This window comes from Nerophis lumbriciformis, linkage group LG23 (genome assembly GCF_033978685.3).
Source record: "Nerophis lumbriciformis linkage group LG23, RoL_Nlum_v2.1, whole genome shotgun sequence".
NCBI classification, from domain to species: Eukaryota; Metazoa; Chordata; class Actinopteri; order Syngnathiformes; family Syngnathidae; genus Nerophis; species Nerophis lumbriciformis.
This window is the reverse complement of record NC_084570.2, coordinates 8,631,754-8,657,500: the sequence shown is the minus strand read 5'-3', so window position 1 is coordinate 8,657,500 and position 25,747 is coordinate 8,631,754. Positions and strand designations below refer to the sequence as shown.

The window sequence follows — 25,747 nt, the reverse complement described above, 5'->3', positions numbered from 1 at the left end:
CGATGTTCTGCTTTGATATCAGCAGATTTTCCAGCGCACTCGGAGAAGTTTGGTGGCAAAAAGCGGTTAAATTGCAATCCAGAAGTGTGTCTCACTCATCGGGAATGAAACAACTCAACGTTACGTTCTTATAGGCTTTAAAGCAGGGCTTTTCAGCTAAATCTCTCCAGGAGCCACATTGTCCGGACACTAAGGAGCTTCACTATTATTTTGGGAACCAACATCTTCTGTAGTGGACATTTGTTTTTGGTATATTTCTTTTGTCTGAGTTACAGATATCAGAAAAAAAATAGATCCGTCATGCAAAATACTGCAGAATGTTAAAGGGCCCCTAAGATGCTGGTGACATTGGCACTTATTTCATAATTTAGGACCTAAAATAATATCTAGAGATGTCTGATAATATCGGCTTGATAATAAATGCTTTAAAATGTGACATCGGAAGTTATCGGTATCGGTTTCAAAAAGTAAAATTACCGTATTTTTCGGACTATAAATCGCAGTTTTTTTCATAGTTTGGCCGGGGGTGCGACTTATACTCAGGAGTGACTTATGTGTGAAATTATTAACACATTACCGTAAAATACCAAATAATATTATTTAGCTCATTCACGTAAGAGACTAGACGTATAAGATTTCATGGGATTTAGCGATTAGGAGTGACAGATTGTTTGGTAAACGTATAGCATGTTCTATATGTTATAGTTATTTGAATGACTCTTACCACAATATGTTACATTAACATACCAGGCACGTTCTCAGTTGGTTATGTATGCCTCATATAACGTACACTTATTCAGCCTGTTGTTCACTATTCTCTATTCATTTTAAATTGCCTTTCAAATGTCTATTCTTGGTGTTGGGTTTTATCAAATACATTTCCCCAAAAAATGCGACTTATACTCCAGTGCGACTTATATATGTTTTTTTCCTTCTTTATTATGCATTTTCAGCTGGTGCGACTTATACTCCGGAGCGACTTATACTCCGAAAAATACGGTAATGACTTTTTAAAACGCTGTTGACGCAACATGTAAGTGTAAAAAAAAACCCCAAAAACGTTATCATTTGTACATTTTTTAGAATGTGCTTGCTCTATTTCTAAACAAAGATAACAATCTGAAGTTGTCTTTATTTTTAAGTTATCGTGCCGGGATTTTACCAGTCCGGCCCACTTGAGAGAAGATTTTTCTCCATGTGGCCCCCCGATCTAAAATTAGTTTGACACCCCTACTCTAGGGGGTGCCTGTGGCCCCACAATGGTTAAAAACCAATGCCGTAGAGGGGTGGCATATCAAAGGGGGCATTGCAAGTACAGTTAGTGATCTATCAATTACTCAAAAACTAATTGACATAACGGGAAATAACTGCCAGATTCATTTTCAGGAGCAACAAATATATTAAGAGAGTGTGTTAGTGAAATTTGAGTCATTTGGACACTATGGGTCATTTATGTTTTGAACTGAACTTGAAGGTCGGATTTGGCCACCAGTTGCTCAGCCCTGCTTTAGGGCAGTGGTGCCCCACCAACGGTACCGGTCCGTGGATCGATTGGTACCGGGCCGCACAAGAAATAAAAAATTAATATTTTTTTTTAAAAGAAATTATTAAATCAAGTTAAAAAACACAAGATACACTTACAATTAGTGCACCAACCCAAAAAACCTCCCTCCCCCATTTACACTCATTCACACTCATTCACACAAAAGGGTTGTTTCTTTCTGTTATTAATATTTCTGGTTCCTACATTATATATCAATATACAGGACTGTCTAAGAAAATTAGAATATTGTGATAAAGTCCTTTATTTTCTGTAATGCAACTAAAAACATGACAATGTCATACATTCTGGATTCATTACACATCAACTGAAATATTGCAAGACTTTTATTATTTTAATATTGCTGATTATGGCATACAGCTTAAGAAAACTCAAAAATCCCATCTCAAAAAATTAGAATATTTCCTCAGACCAAGTAAAAAAACAACAAAATCAAACATTTGAAAATGTCAATTAATGTACTCAGTACTTGGTTGGGAATAATTTTGCACGGATTACTGCATCAGTGTGGCATGGCATGGAGGCAATCAGCCTGTGGCATTGCTGAGGTGTTATGGATGCCCAGGATGCTTCAATAGCGACCTTTAGCTCATTTGCATTATTGGGTCTGGTGTCTTTCAGCTTCTTCTTCACAATACCCCACGAATTCTCTGTGGGGTTCAAGTCAGGGGAGTTGGCAGGCCAATCCAGGACAGTAATGCCATGGTCAGTACACCAGTTACTGGTGGTTTTAGCATTGTGGGCAGGTGCCAGATCATGCTGGAAAATGAAATCATCATCTCCATAGAGCTTTTCAACAGATGGAAGCTCTAATTTTTTGAGATGGGATTTTTGAGCCATAATCAGCAATATTTAAATAATAAAAGGCTTGCAATATTTCAGTTGATGTGTAATGAATCCAGAATGTATGACATTTTCATGTTTTTAGTTGCATTACAGAAAATAAAGGACTTTATCACAATATTCTAGTTTTCTGAGACAGTCCTGTAGATCAATACAGTCTGCAGGGATACAGTCCGTAAGCACACATGATTGTGTTTTTTTATAACAAAAAAAAACAAAAAAACAAAAATACCATGCCCCCCCTCCCCGGTCCGTGGGACAAATTTTCAAGCGTTGACCGGTCCGCAGTTACAAAAAGTTTGGGGACCGCTGCTTTAGAGGAAATGAGCAAACATGACGCCATGACTGACAATAGCCTTTGCACCAAATAAAACATAGCAAAAGAAGATGAATGTGCCTTGTGGAAAAAAAAGTCACATCCTTTAGGGTATATTTACATAAAAGCTCTGTAAAATACTTTTTTTTTTTTTTTTCTTTCTCCACTTATGTACAACACATGACCATGTAAGCGAGCCGACCGACAAAGAAAATACATTTCCCGAAAGACATCAAAGTTAATGTTTTTTCCCCCGCCCCCCATTCCTCGCTTTCAGTTCTACCAACAAACTGCTTTGACGGATGAAAACATTCAAGGTCTTTCAAAAGTTTTTGAGACACAGCAACAATTTTCATTGTCAATATTGTAGAAAAAGCTTTTTTTTTCTCCAACTTTTTTGAACTCTTTTTTTAATTTTTTTTTTAAATTATCGCTGTTTTTTTCCGCACCCCCCCCCCATGGGAACTCAAAAGAAACAATGGATTAATCATTTTGGGTGACTTTCTCTCTTTAAAGGTCCCGGCTATTAAAAAAAACAGGGATTGACATCATTGGAACCACGAGCTTTCTGCTACAAGGGTGAGAGGTCAGCAGAGGGGGGGGGGCCTTCGGCTGAGTTATTACTTTCCTGCATGGACATAAAAATAGTGTGAATCATAAGCGGACACAAGAAAAATAACATACAATCGTTGTTCAACATGAGCCTGATGTCCGCGCTTCCAATGTTTATTTACACATGCCCCCCACGTATGAGATAGAAAATCTCTCCGCTGTGTTCCAGTGCTGTGGTTCGTCCGGGTTTTGGTCTCGTGATCCGAATGTTCTTGTTGGGTTGGTGGGGTCGGAAGGGAGGGGTGGTGGGCGAGAGGACCGACGTCCCCCCCCCCCTCCACTGTTTACGCTTTGCTGTCGTCCGGCTTTGTGTGGATGCTGCGGTCGCCGTGCAATTTGATTTCAATCGTATCCGGCTTGAGAGACTCTTTGCCATTTTCTTCCTTCAGCGGCAGTTTCCTGCGGTGCGAGAAAGGGACAGCGTGCACGTGAGAAGCGCGTCGGTGCGTGTGCGCCGCCGCGGCTTGATGGAAAGACGGAAATGATTTGAGGAACGGGGGGGCGCGGGGGGTGTAAGGGGGAGTGAGATGCGTGGTTGCAATGAGTCACAGACAGGAAGCGCTCGCCAAGCGGCTATGAGGGAAATGCCGTTAGATGAAATGAGAAAGCAGCAGTGATATTAAAGAGGCGGAAGCACAATATTCATATTCTTATTTCTGTTCGTTTGTTTTGAAGCGTGTATGAAAGCAAAACATTCAAAGCGACAAGGTTTATTGTCTTGTGTCTTTGTCCTCTAAATCAGTGCTTTTCAACCAGTAAGGTACAGTCTGGTGTGCCGTGGGAGATGATGTCATTTCACCGACACTGCAAAAACTGAAATCTAAGTAAGATTAAAAGCCTACTGAAACCCACTACTACCGACCACACCGTCTGATAGTTTATATATCAATGATGAAATTCTAACATTGCAACACATACCAATACGGGTTAGCTTACTAAAGTGCAATTTTTAAATTTCGCGCGAAATATCCTGCTGAAAACGTCTTGGTATGATGACGTCAGCGCGTGACGTCACGGATTGTGGAGGACATTTAGGGACAGCATGGTGGCCAGCTATTAAGTCGTCTGTTTTTATCGCAAAATTCCACAGTATTCTGGACATCTGTGTTGGTGGATCTTTTGCAATTTGTTCAATGGAGACAGCAAAGAAGAAAGCTGTAGGTGGGAAGCGGTGTATTGCGGCAGGTGTTGTGCCGGATAACGCACCCCCGCCGTAGAATGCACCCCCTGACTGTTTTGCCGGATAACACAGCCGGTGTTTCATTGTTTACATTCCTGAAAGATGACAGTCAAGCTTTACCATTGGCCTGTGGAGAACTGGGACAACAGAGACTCTTACCAGGAGGACTTTGAGTTGGATGCGCAGACGCGGTACCGTGAGTACGCATGCAGCTGCGGCTTCCAAACATTTGATCGCTTGCCCGTACGTGCGTGCCGCTATGTGCATGTCACGTACATAACTTTGGGGACTTTGGGGAAATATATGTGCTGTATGAACTTTGGGGAGGTGAACGGTACTTTGGGCTGTGGGATTGAGTGTGTTGTGCAGGTGTTTGAGTTGTATTGGCGGGTTATATGGACGGGAGGGGGGAGGTGTTTGTTATGCGGGATTCATTTGTGGCATATTAAATATAAGCCTGGTTGTGTTGTGGCTAATAGAGTATCTTGTGTTTATTTACTGTTTTAGTCATTCCCAGCTGAATATCAGGTCCCACCCGCCTCTCACAGCATCTTCCCTATCTGAATCGCTCCCACTGCCCTCTAGTCCTTCACTCTCACTTTCCCCATCCACGAATCTTTCATCCTCGCTCAAATTAATGGGGAAATCGTCGCTTTCTCGGTCCGAATCGCTCTCGCTGCTGGTGGCCATGATTGTAAACAATGTGCGGATGTGAGGAGCTCCACAACCTGTGACGTCACGCTACTCGTCTGCTACTTCCGTTTTTTTTTATCAGCGACCAAAAGTTGCGAACTTTATCGTCGATGTTCTCTACTAAATCCTTTCAGCAAAAATATGGCAATATCGCGAAATGACACATAGAATGGACCTGCTATCCCCGTTTAAATAAGAAAATCGCATTTCAGTAGGCCTTTAAATATCTCAAATAAGTGTGATATTTGCTTATTTTCTGTCTGATAAGATCATTCTTCTCAATAAGCAGATTTGATGTTAGAGTGTTAAACTTCAGTGGTCCCCAATCACCGGACCGCGGCCCAGTACCGGTCCGTGGATCGATTGGTACCGGGCCGCACAAGAAATTAAAAAAAAAAAAAAAAAAAAATATATATATATATATATATATATATATATTATTATTATTATATTTTTTTTTGATTAAATCGTTCTGTTATTAATATTTCTGGTTCCTACATTATATATCAATATAGATCAATACAGTCTGCAGGGATACAGTCCATAAGCACACATGATTGTATTTATTTATGACAACCCTTGCTGTTTTATTTTCAATGAAACAATAGAAAATACGTACTCTTATAGTAGTACAGTTGTTATTAGTGAGAATATACTTATTTTAAGGTATTTTGGGTTCATTGAGGTTAGCTAATTTTACTTGTTTTGGAAAGTCTTGACAAGCCAAATTTTCTTGTTCTATTGGCAGATAATTTTGCTGAGTTCAAATAAAATAATTTTTGTATTTTTTTTTCTTGTTTTTGAACACTGACTGTTTGCAGTGTAAATGGGTTAAAAAGGGCTTCACGGTGGGTTCAATCCCGGGCTCGGGATCTTTCTGTGTGGAGTTTGCATGTTCTCCCCGTGACTGCGTGGGTTCCCTCCGGGTACTCCGGCTTCCTCCCACCTCCAAAGACATGCACCTGGGGATAAGTTGATTGGCAACACTAAATTGGCCCTAGTGTGTGGATGTGAGTGTGAATGTTGTCTGTCTATCTGTGTTGGCCCTGCGATGAGGTGGCGACTTGTCCAGGGTGTACCCCGCCTTCCGCCCGATTGTAGCTGAGATAGGCTCCAGCGCCCCCGCGACCCCAAAGGGAATAAGCGGTAGAAAATAGATGGGGAAATGTAAATGGGTTAAAAATATTTTTTTGCAATCCAGTAATTATAATCCACAAATAATGTGTCTGTGCTGTCGAGAGCTCGGCAGAGTAACCGTGTCATACTCTTCCATATCAGTAGGTGGCAGCCGGTAGCTAATTGCTTTGTCGTGATCCCAATATGGAGACGACAGCGGGACGCAGAGTGCAGGTGAAGTTAAAGTTAAAGTACCAATGATTGTCACACACACACTAGGTGTGGTGAAATTTGTCCTCTGCATTTGACCCATCCCCTTGTTCCACCCCCTGGGATGTGAGGGGAGCAGTGGGCAGTGGCCGCGCCCGGGAATCATTTTTGGTGATTTAACCCCCAATTCCAACCCTTGATGCTGAGTGCCAAGCAGGGAGGTAATGGGTTCCATTTTTATCGTCTTTGGTATGACTTGGCCGGGGTTTGAACTCACGACGTACCGATCTCACGGCGGACACTCTAACCAGTAGGCCACTGAGTAGGTATCTAATGCCATCCATCCATCCATCCATTTTCATCCGCTTGTCCCTTTCGGGGTGGCGGGGGGTGCTGGAGCCCATCTCAGCTGCATTCGGGCGGAAGGCGGGCTACACCCTGGACAAGTTGCAACATCATCGCAGGGCCAACAGAGATAGACAGACAACATTCACACTCACATTCACACACTAGGGCCAATTTAGTGTTGCCAATCAACCTATCCCCAGGTGCATGTCTTTGGAGGTGGGAGGAAGCCGGAGTACCCGGAGGGAACCCACGCAGTCACGGGGAGATCATGCAAACTCCGCACAGAAAGATCCCGAGCCTGGGATTGAACTCAGGACCTTCGTATTGTAAGGCACATGCACTAACCCCTGTGTCACGGTACTGCCCATCTAATGCTTAAACTAAAAATAAACAAAAGGCGAGTGCCGCTAAGAAAAGGCATTGAAGCTTAGGGAAGGCTATGCAAAACAAATCTAAAACTGAACTGGCTACAAAGGGAAACAAAAACAGAATGCTGGACGACAGCAAAGACTTACAGCGTGGGGAGCAGAGAAGGTGTCCACAAAGTACATCCGAACATGACATGACAGCCAACAGTGTCCCCACGAAGAAGGATTAAAAAGGTGCGGGGAATAGCGCTCAGGGAATAAATGAAACTGCTCCAGGAAAATACCAACAAAACAGGAAAAGCCACCAAAAGACAAGAACTAAAACACTACACACAGGAAAACAGCAAAAAACTCTAAATAAGTTGCAGCGTGACGTGACAGGTCGTGACAGTACACCTACTTTGAGACAAGAGCTATAGTGATGCATGTTTGATTATGGTTTAAGTCATATCCAACAATTGCGACAACAACTTTTTACTGTCGGCTGCTGAGTCTTATTTTTTAATGTTTTCTGCTGGTTGTGTGCCTCCGCATTTTTTCAATGAAAAAAATGTGCCTTGGCTCAAAAAAGGTTGAAAAACACTGCTCTAAATGATCACTAAATAAATCCCATTTGCTTAGAGTTTAAAGTATTTTCATCACGATTATTTTTAAAAAATCAGATTAATCACATTTTGGAATTTGGATTAATCATGATTATTCACATAATAACACTCGCTTGAATGATTAAAATTAGCTTAAAAGGGGAACTGCACTTTTTTTTGGAATTTTGCCTATCACTCACAACAGGTTTTTTTCCGGGCCGCGGGATGAGTTTGCTAAGTATAAAAATGAACTGAAATTTTTGAATGAAAGAAACTGCTGTTCTAAATGTGTCCACTAGATGTCGCAATAGCAATTCTTCGTATCTTGGTAGATTATGCTACATATGTAAACAAAAGTAAACCACATGATGTAAGTGTACCAGTCGAGGAAAATGAGCAAACTACATAAATAACATCCTATAATTTCCATCCGTCCATTTTCTTCCGCTTGTCCCTTTTGGGGTCACAATGCAGATTGAATATTAATAGCGACGCCATGATCACTTCCGTGTCTCGCTATGTTTATATCATCGAGCTGTCTGCTGCTTCCTCGCTCCCAGTAGGTTTATTGTAGATCATAAATCATGCATCTCACCTGGACAGAAGAAATCTGAGTAGGTATTCCGACAAGTTGGTCGACTTTGACTACTTTAGGATTCGGAAATGGCCGGAACGACACGAAAAAATGCTTGGTTACACCCCACCCTGTTTAAAGATTATTATATGAACATCCTAATGACAGCAGACATTGTACACTAAGTGAAGTTTTATTACGTTTGTTAACTCTCAAGTCTGCAGTGAGCAGAAATCAGCAAACATTGTGATGTCATTTTGAAATTAATGCACCGCGTATGCTTACAATGATCAAAATATGTAAATATTAAATGTTATTATAAATGTGCCTGCTACTACATTACATATATACTTACATCATGTATATAAAACCTTAATGGAGGTGTTTGGATGTTTTTTTAAGGGCTTTAAAGGCAGAAGAGAGCAGCTCCCAAAGGCTCCACTGTAAGCGGACTTTTGATCGCATTTATTTAATATCTAGAATGCAAAAAAACCCCCCAAAAAACAACATCCATCGCCATGTCTCTCTTAACGATTGTGAACCATAGGCAAAGTTCAAAAAAAGGCGCAGTTCCCCTTTAAGAAAAGATCCTAATATTTGTAGAGATGTCCGATATTATCGGCTGATAAATGCTTTAAAATGTAATATCCGAAATTATCGGTATCGGTTTCAAAAAGAAACATTTATGACTTTTTTAAACGCCGCTGTGCAGAGTGGTACACGGACGTAGGAAGAAGCACGGAGCGCCAAAAAACCTTAAAGGCACTGCCTACGCGGGCCGGCCCAGTCGCATAACATCTATGGCTTTTCACAGACACAAGTAAGGCATACTTGGTCAACAGCCATACACGTCACACTGAGGGTGGCCATATAAACAACTTTAACACTGTTACAAATATGCGCCACACTGCGAACCCACAGCAAACAAGAATGACAAACACATTTCGGGAGAACATCCGCACCGTAACACAACATAAACAGAACAGAACAAATACCCAGAACCCCTTGCAGCACTAACTCTTCTTGCAGCAGCTACCCCCTACCCATAACCCCGCCCACCTCATGTCTCAAATTCCAAGCTGCTGTTTAGAGGCATGTTAAAAAAAAAAAAGCACTTTGTGACTTCAATAATAAATATGGCAGTGCCATGTTGGCATTTTTTAACATAACTTGAGTTGATTTATTTTGGAAAACCTTGTTACATTTTTAATGCATCCAGCGGGGCATCACAACAAAATTAGGTATAATAATGTATTAATTCCACAACTGTCGGTTGATATCGGAATCGGTAATTAAGAGTTGGACAATATCGGAATATCGGATATCGGCAAAAAAGCCATTATCGGACATCTCTAAATATTTGTACACAAATGAAATATTACTGTGAAAATGACATCCAGGGATGTTTTAAAACGCATGATTTGTACATTTTCGGAATGTCCTCGTTCTATTTTTAAAGGGGAACATTATCACAATTTCAGAATTGTTAAAACCATTAAAAATCAGTTCCCAGTGGCTTAATATATTTCTCGAAGTTTTTTTCAAAATTTTACCCATCACGCAATATCCCTAAAAAAAGCTTCAAAGTGCCTGATTTTAACCACCCGTCCATTTTCCTGTGACGTCACATAGTGAAGCCAACACAAACAAACATGGCGGAAAGAACAGCAAGCTATAGCGACATTAGCTCGGATTCAGACTCGGATTTCAGCGGTGTAAGCGATTCAACAGATTACGAATGTATTGAAACGGATGGTTGTAGTGTGGAGGCAGGTAGCGAAAACGAAATTGAAGAAGAAACTGAAGCTATTGAGCCATATCGGTTTGAACCGTACGCAAGCGAAATTGACGAAAACGACACGACAGCCAGCGACACGGGAGAAAGCGAGGACGAATTCGGCGATCGCCTTCTAACCAACGATTGGTATGTGTTTGTTTGGCATTAAAGGAAACTAACAACTATGAACTAGGTTTACAGCATATGAAATACATTTGGCAACAACATGCACTTTGAGAGTGCAGACAGCCCAATTTTCATCAATTAATATATTCTGTAGACATACCCTCATCCGCGCTCTTTTCCTGAAAGCTGATCTGTCCAGTTTTGGAGTTGATGTCAGCAGGCCAGGGAAGCTAGGGTCGATAGGGGGTTTAGCTCGCTCGTCTGCGGGAACAAACTGCCGCCATTGCTTGCCGTGCTACCGAGGTCCTTTGTCCCTGAATTGCTCACACACTCCGGCAGATTCAATGGGGGTCTGGCGGCAGATTTCTTTGACTTTATCGTTGGAAATGCATCTGGTTTGAGTGTCACAGGATATCCACACATTCTTGCCATCTCTGTCGTAGCATAGTTTTCGTCGGTAAAGTGTGCGGAACAAACGTCCAATTTCTTGCCACTTTCGCATCTTTGGGCCACTGGTGCAACTTGAATCCGTCCCTGTTCGTGTTGTTACACCCTCCGACAACATACCGACGAGGCATGATGTCTCCAAGGTACGGAAAACAGTCGAAAAAACGGAAAATAACAGAGCTGATTTGATTCGGTGTTTGAGAAAATGGCGGATTGCTTCCCGATGTGACGTCACAATCGCTCCGAGAGCGAATATTAGAAAGGCGTTTAATTCGCCAAAATTCACCCATTTAGAGTTCGGAAATCGGTTAAAAAAATATATGGTCTTTTTTCTGCAACATCAAGGTATATATTGACGCTTACATAGGTCTGGTGATAATGTTCCCCTTTAAACAAAGAAAACCATCTGAAGTCGTCTTTATTTTTAAGTTATCGTGCTGTGACTTTACCAGTCCGGCCCACTTGGGAGTAGATTTTTCTCCATGTGGCCCCCCATCTAAAATGAGTTTGACACCCCTGCATTATAATGTTAAACTCATTTAAAGTGTCGGTCTAAACTGAGCGTTGCAACAGCAGAATTAGTTCAATATGTCTTGTGCCGGAGTCTCTTTTTTTCTGTGGAGGTATATGCAGAACATATTTTGTATTGTCCAAATACACCTGAACTAACTATGAGATCAATTATATATGAGCGAAAAGTGAAGAAGCTAATAAGCACAAAAGCTGCAGACGGCCTGAAAGAGTTTCTTCTGCGCTTGATTGGTGGATGTTAAACGTACTCGCGCATTGAAAGCAATTTCATGTTTCATTAGCTCCATACAAAGGCAGATTGGACAAGGGGTGCTGCCACTCGTTTGCCCCTCTTACGCCCGAGGCAGACTCCTCGGCTAATAGGATCAGGCCAAAATACTGACATCTCTCACTCAAGTTGTGTGTGCGAGTTATAAGTGTCAGACGTGCACACTACAAACACACTGATGGGATAAATGGCCATGAAGTGAAGCAGAATTAAACATGGAGTCGGTTTCTCATTTGGAGCCGCAACAGCTTCCACGCCTAATAGTCGATGGGGATTTTTGTCCAATAACGGCATTTCCTAGTAACGTGAGCATATACAGTATATGACTATTTCCATTACTATTACCGATAGTGACATGTGGCATGTTATTATGCACTGATGTCTATATCAACAATCTACAAACCCTGTTTCCATATGAGTTGGGAAATTGTGTTAGATGTAAATATAAACGGAATACAATGATTTGCAAATCCTTTTCAACCCATATTCAGTTGAATGCACTACAAAGACAACATATTTGATGTTCAAACTCATAACTTTTTTTTTTGTTTTTTTTTTGCAAATAATAATTAACTTAGAATTTCATGGCTGCAACATGTGCCAAAGTAGTTGGGAAAGGGCATGTTCACCACTGTGTTACATGGCCTTTTCTTTTAACAACACTCAGTAAACGTTTGGGAACTGAGGAGACATATTTTTTAAGCTTCTCAGGTGGAATTATTTCCCATTCTTGCTTGATGTACAGCTTAAGTTGTTCAACAGTCCGGGGGTCTCCGTTGTGGTATTTTAGGCTTCATAATGCGCCACACATTTTCAATGGGAGACAGGTCTGGACTACAGGCAGGCCAGTCTAGTACCCGCACTCTTTTACTATGAAGCCACGTTGATGTACCACGTGGCTTGGCATTGTCTTGCTGAAATAAGCAGGTGCGTCTATGGTAACGTTGCTTGGATGGCAACATATGTTGCTCCAAAACCTGTATGTACCTTTCAGCATTAATGGCGCCTTCACAGATGTGTAAATTACCCATGTCTTGGGCACTAATACACCCCCATACCATCACACATGCTGGCTTTTCAACTTTGCACCTATAACAATCCGGATGGTTCTTTTCCTCTTTGGTCCGGAGGACACGACGTTCACAGTTTCCAAAAACAATTTGAAATGTGGACTCGTCAGACCACAGAACACTTTTCCACTTTGTATCAGTCCATCTTAGATGAGCTCAGGCCCAGCGAAGCCGACAGCGTTTCTGGGTGTTGTTGATAAACGGTTTTCGCCTTGCATAGGAGCGTTTTAACTTGCACTTACAGATGTAGCGACCAACTGTAGTTACTGACAGTGGGTTTCTGAAGTGTTCCTGAGCCCATGTGGTGATATCCTTTACACACTGATGTCGCTTGTTGATGCAGTACAGCCTGAGGGATCGAAGGTCACAGGCTTAGCTGCTTACGTGCAGTGATTTTTCCAGATTCTCTGAACCTTTTGATGATATTACGGACCGTAGATGGTGAAATCCCTAAATTCCTTGCAATAGCTGGTTGAGAAAGGTTTTTCTTAAACTGTTCAACAATTTGCTCGCGCATTTGTTGACAAAGTGGTGACCCTCGCCCCATCCTTGTTTGTGAATGACTGAGCATTTCATGGAATCTACTTTTATACCCAATCATGGCACCCACCTGTTCCCAATTTGCCTGTTCACCTGTGGGATGTTCCAAATAAGTGTTTGATGAGCATTCCTCAACTTTATCAGTATTTATTGCCACCTTTCCCAACTTCTTTGTCACGTGTTGCTGGCATCAAATTCTAAAGTTAATGATTATTTGCAAAAAAAAAAAAAGTTTATCAGTTTGAACATCAAATATGTTGTCTTTGTAGCATATTCAACTGAATATGGGTTGAAAATGATTTGCAAATCATTGTATTCCGTTTATATTTACATCTAACACAATTTCCCAACTCATATGGAAACGGGGTTTGTAAATACAAATCTTTTTGGTAACACTTTAGTATGGGGAACATATTCTAAGTAACAAAGACTTAATTTAGAGTTATTTGGACACTTGGGGAACATATAAGGGTTAGGGCTACTAATAAGCAATAATTCTGAGGTTATTGAGGGAAGTTGTATAATAAGGCCCTGCAGAATAAGGCATTAATACGTACTTAATAATGACTAATTAAGAGCCAATATGTTACTAATTTGCATGTTAATAAGCAACTAATTAATGGTGAATATGTTCCCCATTCTAAAGTGTTACCATCAAAGGGTGGTCCTAAATAGATAGGCATTCTTCGGAGGTCTCAAGAAGGTAACAAGTACAATAATATGTGTGTGTGTGTGTGTCGGTAGGGCGGCTGTAAAAAAAGGACAGTTCAGATAGTTGTTGATTTGGCTTTGTTATCAAATTGAAAGTCGATCAATCACCACCTTATGTTTGTTTGATATACAGTACTGTATAGAGTTGTATATATTTTGATCAAAGTGTACAAACTTTTACTCAATTATGGACTTTTGTCGAGGTTGGAACCTATTATTCATATTTACACTGTTTCTTATGGAGGAATATGATTCACTATACAAACTTTACCATTCAGGCCAGTGGTTCTTCACCTGGGTTCGATCGAACGGTGAGTCGGGCTCAGGGGTTTGGCGGAGGTCAAAACACACCCGACTCATCGTGTAAATAAAAACTTCTCCCTATCGGCGTATTACGGATACGGCAACAGCAGAAGTCAGACTGATTTGCAGGTGTGTAATTTGTTGTGATTTTATGCACTGTGTCGGTTTTGTTGTTTGAACAAGGTGATGTTCATGCACGGTTCATTTTGTGCACCAGTAATAAAACATGGTAACACTTTAGTATGGGGAACATATTCACCATTAATTAGTTGCTTATTAACATGCAAATTAGTAACATATTGGCTCTTAACTAGTCATTGTTAAGAACTTATTAATGCCTTATTCGGCATGGCCTTATTATAACCCTAACCCTCTAACCCTCGCCCTAACCTTAACCTTAACCCTAACCCTAACCAAATAAGTCTAAATTAAGTCTTTGTTACTTAGAATCTGTTCCCCATACTAAAGTGTTACCAAAAACATATAACTTTGTCCTGAATTTGAAAAAAAACAAAACTTTTTTTTTTTCACTAAAGGGTTCGGTGAATGCGCATATGAAACTGGTGGGGTTCGATACCTCCAACACGGTTAAGAACCACTGATTTAGGGACCTAGTTCAAACCCCATTTAACTTCGTAATACAATGTTCCACTCACTGTATGATGGTGGCGTTTTTTTTTTTGCTTACAGGTGCATCCTGTGTGAAGCCAAAATGTATTGGAGCCGTCACAATCGCATAACATGATGCAACATATCTCGCTTATCCACTCGTCGTGGAACTTTGGCCAAAGCAAAACAATATTTGACATGCACGCCAACACCGAGAAGACACATTGAGGACATGCCTGCGATGAAGATGTACATGCACTCACAACGGGGGACATGTTAGTGAAGAAGACATTATCAGAGACATACTGTGGTTGAAAAGGCACTCGGGCGGCTGTTGTAGGTGTACCTAAACGGCAAAAAGAAGTCTTCTTTTTCTTGTTCAAAAAAAGTTTGCACAAAGTGTATAATAAGAGATCCACTAGTCAGATTTCTGCGAAAAGTTCAGCCTTTTACAGAATAATTTGATTTGGAATAGGTCACTCAGAACTCCTTCTAATCATCAAGCTAAAAAAAAAAAGAAGGGAAATAAATGTATTTGTGAGCCAGAGGCCGCGACACCCACAGCAGATGCTCCCGCTGCAAGCATGAATGACAAGGATACATTGACAAGGATACGCCCCTTAATTGTTGACACTTTTTTTAGAAACCGAAACACTCACAAGTAGGCTGCCTTGCCCTCCTCCATTTCCTTGCCCTTCCCGCTGGTGGCGGTCTTCTTGCTGCACAAGGTGCGCGTGATGCACATCAGCAGGCCGCAGTGGCGCAGGAAGAAGCAGCTGACGTCCACCAGGACCAGCAGCAGCAGCAGCGCTCCCAGACCGAGGCCCACCACCGCACCGAGGCCCAGGCCGCTGAACAGGGATTCTGCTGAGACACGGAGGAAGCACTGTGAGCAATGTGAGATAAAAAAGGAGGTCGCTGACAAAGGCTAGGACCGTTAGCCACGGGTCGTTCGAGGATGATCGTGCTTTTTGAACTGGTTAGAGCAGTGGTTCTTAACCTTGTTGGAGGTACCGAACCGTAACAGTTTCATATGCGCATTCACCGAACCCTTCTTTAGTGAAAAATACAATGTTTTTTTTTTTTTTTCATATTCAAGACAAAGTTATGTGTTTTTGGTAACATTTTAGTATGGGGAACATATTCTAAGTCATTGGGTCTCAACCTGGGTTCGATCGAGCCCTAGGGGTGAGTCGGGCTCAGGGGTTCGGCGGAGGTCGAGACACACCCGACTCATCGTGTAAATAAAAAGTTCTCCCTATCGGCGTATTACGGATACGGCAACAGCAGAAGTCACACTGATTTGCAGGCCTTATTCGGCATGGCCTTATTATAACCCTAACCCTCTAATCCTGGCCCTAACCCTCTAACCCTAACCCTAACCAAATAACTCTAAATTAAGTCTTTATTACTTAGAATATGTTCCCCTAGTGTCCAAAAAACTCTAAATTAAGTCTTTGTTACTTAGAATATGTTCCCCATACTGAAGTGTTCCCAAAAACATATAACTATGTTTTGAATTTGAAAAAACATTTTATTTTTCACTAAAGAAGGGTTGGGTGAATGCGCATATGAAACTGGTGGGGTTCGGTACCTCCAACAAGGTTAAAAACCACTGTTCTAAGTAACAAATACTTAATTTAGAGTTTTTTGGACACTAGGGGAACATATTCTATGTAACAAAGACTTACTTTAGAGTTATTTGGTAAGGGTTAGGGTTACAGCAGTGGTTCTTAACCTGGGTTCGATCGAACCCTAGGGGTTCGGTGAGTCGGGCTCAGGGGTTCGGCGGAGGTCGAGACACACCCGACTCATCGTGTAAATAAAAACTTCTCCCTATCGGCCTATTAAGGATACGGCAACAGCAGAAGTCACAATGATTTGCAGGCCTTATTCGGCATGGCCTTATTATAACCCTAACCCTCTAACCCTGGCCCTAACCCTCTAACCCTAACCCTAACCAAATAACTCTAAATGAAGTCTTTGTTACTTAGAATATGTTCCCCTAGTGTCCAAAAAAGTCTAAATTAAGTCTTTGTTACTTAGCATATGTTCCCCATACTGAAGTGTTACCAAAAACATATAACTTTGTCTTGAATTTGAAAAAAACAACATTTTATTTTTCACTAAAGAAGGGTTCAGTGAATGCACATATGAAACTGGTGGGGTTCGGTACCTCCAACAAGGTTAAGAACCACTGTTCTACGTAACAAAGACTTAATTTAGAGTTTTTTGGACACTAGGGGAACATATTCTAAGTAACAAAGACTTAATTTTGAGTTATTTGGTGAGGGTTAGGGTTAGAGCAGTGGTTCTTAACCTGGGTTTGATCGAACCCCAGGGGTTCGGTGAGTCGGGCTCAGGGGTTCGGTGGAGGTCAAGACACACCCGACTCATCGTGTAAATAAAAACTTCTCCCTATCGGCATATTACGGATACGGCAACAGCAGAAGTCACACTGATTTGCAGGCCTTATTCGGCATGGCCTTATTATAACCCTAACCCTCTAACCCTGGCCCTAACCCTCTAACCCAAACCCTAACCAAATAACTCTACATTAAGTCTTTGTTACATAGAATATGTTCCTCTAGTGTCCAAAAAAGTCTAAATTAAGTCTTTGTTACTTAGAATATGTTCCCCATACTGAAGTGTTACCAAAAACATATAACTTTGTCTTGAATTTGAAAAAAAACAACATTTTATTTTTCACTAAAGAAGGGTTCGGTGAATGCGCATATGAAACTGGTGGGGTTCGGTACCTCAAACAAGGTTAAAAACCACTGTTCTAAGGAACAAAGACTTAATTTAGAGTTTTTTGGACAATAGGGGAACATATTCTAAGTAACAAAGACTTAATTTAGAGTTATTTGGTTAGGATTAGGGTTATAGCAGTGGTTCTTAACCTGGGTTCGATTGAACCCTAGGGGTTCGGTGAGTTGCGCTCAGGGGTTCGGCGGAGGTCAAGACACACCCGACTCATCGTGTAAATAAAAACTTCTCCCTATCGGCGTATTAGGGATACGGCAACAGCAGAAGTCAGACTGATTTGCAGGTGTGTAATTTGTTGTGAGTTTATGCACTGTGTTGGTTTTGTTCTTTGAACAAGGTGATGTTCATGCACAGTTCATTTTGTGCACCAGTAATAAAACATGGCAACACTTTAGTATGGGGAACATATTCACCATTAATTAGTTGCTTATTAACATGCAAATTAGTAACATATTGGCTCTTAACTAGTCATAATTAAGTACTTATTAATGCCTTATTCAGCATGGCCTTATTATAACCCTAACCCTCTAACCCTGGCCCTAACCCTCTAACCCTAACCCTAACCAAATAACTCTAAATTAAGTCTTTATTACTTAGAATATGTTCCCCTAGTGTCCAAAAAACTCTAAATTAAGTCTTTGTTACTTAGAATATGTTCCCCATTCTGAAGTGTTCCCAAAAACATATAACTTTGTTTTGAATTTGAAAAAACATTTTATTTTTCACTAAAGAAGGGTTGGGTGAATGCGCATATGAAACTGGTGGGGTTCGGTACCTCCAACAAGGTTAAGAACCACTGTTCTAAGTAACAAAGACTTAATTTAGAGTTTTTTGGACACTAGGGGAACATATTCTAAGTAACAAAGACTTACTTTAGAGTTATTTGGTAAGGATCAGGGTTACAGCAGTGGTTCTTAACCTGGGTTCGATCGAACCCTAGGGGTTCGGTGAGTCGGGCTCAGGGGTTCGGCGGAGGTCGAGACACACCCGACTCATCGTGTAAATAAAAAGTTCTCCCTATCGGCGTATTATGGATACGGCAACAGCAGAAGTCACACTGATTTGCAGGCCTTATTCGGCATGGTCTTATTATAACCCTAACCCTCTAACCCTGGCCCTAACCCTCTAATCCTAACCCTAACCAAATAACTCTAAATTAAGTCTTTGTTACTTAGAATATGTTCCCCTAGTGTCCAAAAAAGTCTAAATTAAGTCTTTGTTACTTAAAATATGTTCCCCATACTGAAGTGTTACCAAAAACATATAACTTTGTCTTGAATTTGAAAAAAAACAACGTTTTATTTTTCACTAAAGAAGGGTTCGGTGAATGCGCATATGAAACTGGTGGAGTTCGGTACCTCCAACAAGGTTAAAAACCACTGTTCTAAGTAACAAAGACTTAATTTTGAGTTTTTTGGACAATAGGGGAACATATTCTAAGTAACAAAGACTTAATTTAGAGTTATTTGGTTAGGGTTACAGCAGTGGTTCTTAACCTGGGTTCGATCGAACCCTAGGGGTTCGGTGAGTTGCGCTCAGGGGTTCGGCGGAGGTCAAGACACACCCGACTCATCGTGTAAATAAAAACTTCTCCCTATCGGCGTATTAGGGATACGGCAACAGCAGAAGTCAGACTGATTTGCAGGTGTGTAATTTGTTGTGAGTTTATGCACTGTGTTGGTTTTGTTCTTTGAACAAGGTGATGTTCATGCACAGTTCATTTTGTGCACCAGTAATAAAACATGGCAACACTTTAGTATGGGGAACATATTCACCATTAATTAGTTGCTTATTAACATGCAAATTAGTAACATATTGGCTCTTAACTAGTCATAATTAAGTACTTATTAATGCCTTATTCAGCATGGCCTTATTATAACCCTAACCCTCTAACCCTGGCCCTAACCCTCTAACCCTAGCCCTAACCAAATAACTCTAAATTAAGTCTTTATTACTTAGAATATGTTCCCCTAGTGTCCAAAAAACTCTAAATTAAGTCTTTGTTACTTAGAATATGTTCCCCATACTGAAGTGTTCCCAAAAACATATAACTTTGTTTTGAATTTGAAAAAACATTTTATTTTTCACTAAAGAAGGGTTGGGTGAATGCGCATATGAAACTGGTGGGGTTCGGTACCTCCAACAAGGTTAAAAACCACTGTTCTAAGTAACAAAGACTTACTTTAGAGTTATTTGGTTAGGGTTAGGGTTACAGCAGTGGTTCTTAACCTGGGTTCGATCGAACCCTAGGGGTTCGGTGAGTCGGGCTCAGGGGTTCGGCGGAGGTCAAGACACACCCGACTCATCGTGTAAATAAAAACTTCTCCCTATCGGCCTATTAAGGATACGGCAACAACAGAAGTCACACTGATTTGCAGGCCTTATTCGGCATGGCCTTATTATAACCCTAACCCTCTAACCCTGGCCCTAACCCTCTAACCCTAACCCTAACCCTAACCAAATAACTACATTAAGTCTTTGTTACTTAGAATATGTTCCCCTAGTGTCCAAAAAAAGTCTAAATTAAGTCTTTGTTACTTAGAATATGTTCCCCATACTGAAGTGTTACCAAAAACATATAACTTTGTCTTGAATTTAAAAAAAACCAACATTTTATTTTTCACTAAAGAAGGGTTCGGTGAATGCACATATGAAACTGGTGGGGTTCGGTAACTCTAACAAGGTTAAGAACCACTGTTCTACGCAACAAAGACTTAATTTAGAGTTTTTTGGACACTAGGGGAACATATTCTAAGTAACAAAGACTTAATTTAGAGTAATTTGGTTAGGGTTAGGGTTAGGGTTAGGGTTACAGCAGTGGTTCTTAACCTGGGTTCGATCGAACCCTAGGGGTTCGGTGAGTCAGGCTCAGGGGTTCGGCGGAGGTCAAGACACACCCAACTTATCGTGTAAATAAAAAGTTCTCCTTATCGGCGTATTACGGATACGACAACAGCAGAAGTCAGACTGATTTGCAGGTGTGTAATTTGTTGTGAGTTTATGCACTGTGTTGGTTTTGTTCTTTGAACAAGGTGATGTTCATGCACGGTTCATTTTGTGCACCAGTAATAAAACATGGTAACACTTTAGCATGGGGAACATATTCACCATTAATTAGTTGCTTATTAACATGCAAATTAGTAACATATTGGCTAGTCATTATTAAGTACTTATTAATGCCTTATTCGGCATGGTCTCATTATAACCCTAGCCCTCTAACCCTGGCCCTCACAGAATGGTTTGCTTTTACCAGCTTTAATAAAAAAAAAAAAAAAAATTCAAATTGAAACCGACCTTTATATTTGGCATTTCTTTCCCTAACCGTAACTGAAATTTTCTTAAAATTGTTTTTTCCCATATATTTGTACTTTATATGTTATATGATGTAAAATGTGTCTTAAAGTATTACATTTGGATTGTTAAAACCTGCAGAGACCCTGACTATCGATATCAGATTGAAAGTGAAAAAAGGGACAATTTTAACATTAGAAATTCACACACATTTTGGTAATAAATCAATTGAACAAAAATCTGAGGAACTAATAAACCAAATGAGCCAGACGAACCAGCTCGCTTAAAAGAGCCCAAATTCCCATCACTAATGTGCATTCAGTATGTCAAATTTATACTGTCTTGTGAGAAGGTACTGCTGAAGCTTTCCGAGTTAATTAAACTAGCTAATGAATAATAGTGTACTATCACAATGTATCCCAACAGTAATACTCTTATAGGTCATTTCCTGTACACTATTTAAAAAAAAAAAATATTTTCATTCTATTCCATGTCAGGGCCTAGTTTATATGCCGGATGCCCTCCCTGATGCAACTCTGGCCAATAATTGAACCCAATGTCAAGAAATTACTGCTCCTATAAATGTACCATAACATGTGTTCAACAATACAATAAGCTCCCAACAAGTATGTTTTTCCATGACATAGGTTGAATCCGTGAGGGAAAAAAAAAGGACTAAAGTCATCAAAATTAAAAAAAAAGATCAATCTTCTGGCCCACGTTGAGACTCCAGTTACTAAACTGCATTCTGGTGTGTTTCAGTGCCTCAGGCCAACCAAGGAGGAGGTGGTGCCTTCTCATTTTCTGCTCAAGAATTGCAACAAAATTGTGTAATAATAGTGCATTATGTACTACTGTAATACTTGTTTACCTCATTATGTCATAAGGCAACATTTTGTGATATTCAGCGAAATTTTGTTGATATGATTCTCAAACTCAACCCTGTAATAACTTGTTACATATTGCAAAAGTTATTACAAAATGAGGGGGCTGCACCTTTTTTTTTTTTTTTTTTTTTTTAAATACAATGCAGAACATTGGTGCATTATGTGATAAAACACTGAAATGTATGCAATAATTAGAAAAACTATGCATCAAATTAGAGATGTCCGATAATATTGGCCGATAAATGCGTTAAAATGTAATATTGGATATTATCGGTATGTTTTTTTAAAATTATCTTTATGGTTTTTTTTATTTTTTATTTTTATTTTTTTATTAAATCAACATAAAAAACACAAGATACACTTACAATTAGTGCACCAACCCAAAAAACCTTCCTCCCCCATTTACACTCATTCACTCTCATTCACACAAAAGGGTTGTTTCTTTCTGGTATTAATATTCTGGTTCCTACATTATATATCAATATATATCAATACAGTCTGTAAGGGATACAGTCCATAAGCACACATGATTGTGCGTGCTGCTGGTCCACTAATAGTACTAACCTTTAACAGTTAATTTGACTAATTTCCAATAAGTAATAGTTTCTATGTAACTGATTTTATATTGTTTTACTTTCTTTTTTTATTCAAGAAAATGTTTTTAATTTATTTATCTTATTTTATTTTATTAATTTTTTTTTTTAAAGTACCTTATCTTCACCATACCTGGTTGTCCAAATTAGGCATAATAATGTGTTAATTCCACGACTGTATATATCGGTTGATATCGGTATCGGTAATTAAAGAGTTGGACAATATCGGAATATCGGATATCGGCAAAAAGCCATTATCGGACATCCCTACATCAAATATTTCAATTTTCATCACAACATTTTTGAAAAACAACATGCAATCGGTCACTGAATGAATAAATTATTTTCCTGTTTCACAGCAGTGATTTTCATGCTTAGGCAATTACTTTGACTCGGGGGGCCAAATTCAGAGAAAAAAATGTGTCTGGGTGCCGGTATTTCTGATACTAATACAAAACCTCACAGTAATGTCTGATTGAATGCTAGAAACGTTATGACAGAACCTCCCGAAATAACGGAATGGAATTTTACATTTTTTTTTACTGAATGAGACACTCAGAATGAACATGAAAATAAAAAATGTGGGATTTACAATGAACGATAAAACACTGAATATTGACAACATATGAATGTCACACTCGTCACGGCGCGGATTCGAACCCGCTTCCCTCCTGCAACTGAGTGTCACGGTTCCTCCTCTGGCTGCTCGCTCGGACACGCCCCCGCTCACGCTGAGCGCGGCACGCCCACGCAGCGACAAGCCTCCTGACAATCGGCAATCTGCACACCTGGGACTGATGAGGGCGAGCTGGATAAAGGACCTGTGGACCCACGGATCCATGCTGGAACTTAGTTTCTCTATGGTGTACGTCTCACTTCTCCCTGGAGCTCCCTCTGGACTCTGACTGCCTCCCGCGTTCCTCGACTACTCGCTCGCCCCCGGACTCTGACGTCTCTCTCTGCCCCACGGACCTCACATCAATCTAGGATCCCTTCTGCGTTGCCCTCTTTGGTTTTGTCTGCTTCCTCATTCAACATTTACGGTAACACTCAACAGCTAATCGACACACAGTCACACACATACGCTCTTGGATTTTGTCACACACTATTCTATAGTTTATTAGTATTGTTTTGTATTATATATACAGTATATATATATATATATATATATATATATATATATATATATTGATTATATATATAATAAATCATTGAACATTACTGCCCTCTGGTGTCTGTTGCCGTCATCTCCCCTCAGTAACCATAACAACCCTCTCTCGATCAACATATTTTACAATCAAGCGAAACGTAACAAACACAGCGAAAAATTAAGGTGAAGGGTAAAAAATAAATCCCACCTACAATCTGATACATCTGATACATTACTAAGCTTTAGAACTTTGTTGTAAAAATCTCCTTCCGCGTCTGGCCCAGACACCCACATTTCAGGCTGGGTGTTCTGAAAACACTCTGTGGAAACGCTCCCCACCCACACTGCTTGGTGCCTCGTCTAAGCTGCTGTGACTTAGATTACCATAGTAACTAATTAGATTACCATAGTAACTAAGTAGATTACCATAGTAACTAATTAGATTACCATATTAACTAATTAGCTTACCATAGTAACTAAGTAGATTACTATAGTAACTAATTGGATTACCATAGTAACTAAGTAGATTACCATAGTAACTAGTACATCATGCAAAAGCACAGATTCCAACCATTGAAATACTTTGTATAGTTCAAGACTTATGGTAGTTTGAAAACATCACTGCACACCATAATGGCAGCTACAGTTTCCATCTTAAAGGGCCAGATTGAAAAGCTTAACAGGCTGCATGTGGCCCCCGGACTTTAATTAGCCGAGGTCTGATGTATAATATAAGCATAACATAATCCAAATGACATAATGTATGTCTTCCAACATTTCAGCCCACTGGTCATTTTCAGGTCGGTACTACTTGTCTCTAATTTGCGATCAGGTTCCTATATTGTATATATGTTTTAGACATAATATAATATATCTGTATATATATTATTCTGTACACATATTATGTATATATTCGTATATATGTTAGATTTTTTTATCGCTATATTAGCCTATTTATACCTGCATTGTCCTTTCCATCCTTACACTTTCCATCATTGTAACTGAGCTACTGTGTTGAACAATTTGGATCATTAAAGTTTGTCTAAGTCTAAGTCTAAGTCTTATTATAATCAATAGTTACATTTGATTGAGGTTTGACCACTAAAACATCCTACGAGATGCTTAAAATGAATTATAATCAAGATTAAATGTTTCTGTCAGGATCTGCTTGACAGTTATTATGCTGTTGTGTTGTTTTCCTGTCTATAGTGTTTCTTTTGTTTTTGTTCTTGATTAGTGATCAGAGGTCTCAATTGCCTCTGGTCACTAATCGCATTTTCACCAATTGCCTGCTCAGTGGCTTTGTGGTTAGAGTGTCCGCCCTGAGATCGGTAGGTCGTGAGTTCAAACCCCGGCCGAGTCATACCAAAGACTACAAAAATGGGACCCATTACCTCCCTGTGAGACCATAGTAGTAGAGAGGATTCTCAATGGCTGGAAACACAATATTTATCTTACAGTCGGCTCAAAACATGTCAGTAAATACATTAACAGCTGCTACTCGGTCATTTGTCTTAATATGCGCTGACTATGCAGAAGCTGTAATTAAAGTTGCTAGGCAACCTCCAAGTGCCTTACGGTGATTTTGCCCCCTACCTATTTATTATACATGTTGGAGGCTACAATAAAAACACAAGTCTGAATAGGATATTTCTAGTACGGTACCAAAATTATTTCGATACTTTTCCGTGCTTTTCGATACGAAAAAATTGTATTATTGGCTTTATTTTAACAAACAAATCTTAGGGTACATTAAACATATGTTTATTATTGCAAGTTTGTCCTTAAATAAAATAGTGAACATACAAGACAACTTGTCTTTTATTAGTAAGTAAACAAAGGCTCCTAATTTAGCTGCTGACATATGCAGTAACATATTGTGTCATTTTCCATTCTATTATTTTGTCAACATTATTAAGGACAAGTGGTAGAAAATTAATTATTAATCTACTTCTTCATTTACTGTTAATATCTGCTTACTTTCTCTTTTAACATGTTCTATCTACACTTATGTTAAAATGGAATAATCACTTATTCTTCTGTTGCTTTTATGCTTTTATATTAGTTTCTGATGATACCACAAATTTGGGTATCAATCCGATACCAAGTAGATACAGGATCATACATTGGTCATTTACAAAGTCCTCATGTGTCCACGGACATATTTCCTGAGTTTTTAAACATAATATACATTTTTTTTTAAAAACAAAAGAAGATGTTGTCATGCCAAAAAATATCGACGTAATCATAGTAGTATCGACTAGATACAT

At 39.8% G+C, this 25,747-nt stretch overlaps 1 protein-coding gene across 3 annotated transcripts in view; it reads right to left on the bottom strand.

Annotated features, from left to right (window-relative positions):
* LOC133622452 (neural cell adhesion molecule 2-like) overlaps positions 1-25,747 on the bottom strand; it is an 801,647-nt gene that overhangs the window by 847 nt on the left and 775,053 nt on the right. The window contains exons 16-18 of one of the 3 annotated variants that reach the window (XM_061985218.1): positions 15,447-15,654; positions 15,094-15,133; positions 1-3,731 (exon numbers count right to left, since the gene is read on the bottom strand). The exon at positions 1-3,731 is cut by the window's left edge and continues 847 nt beyond it. In XM_061985218.1, coding sequence (XP_061841202.1) covers positions 3,675-3,731; positions 15,094-15,133; positions 15,447-15,654 — 305 coding nt within the window. In that variant the 3' untranslated portion in view covers positions 1-3,674. The remainder of the gene's footprint in view (positions 3,732-15,093; positions 15,134-15,446; positions 15,655-25,747) is intronic. The other 2 variants (XM_061985216.1, XM_061985217.1) reach the window with 2 other exon arrangements.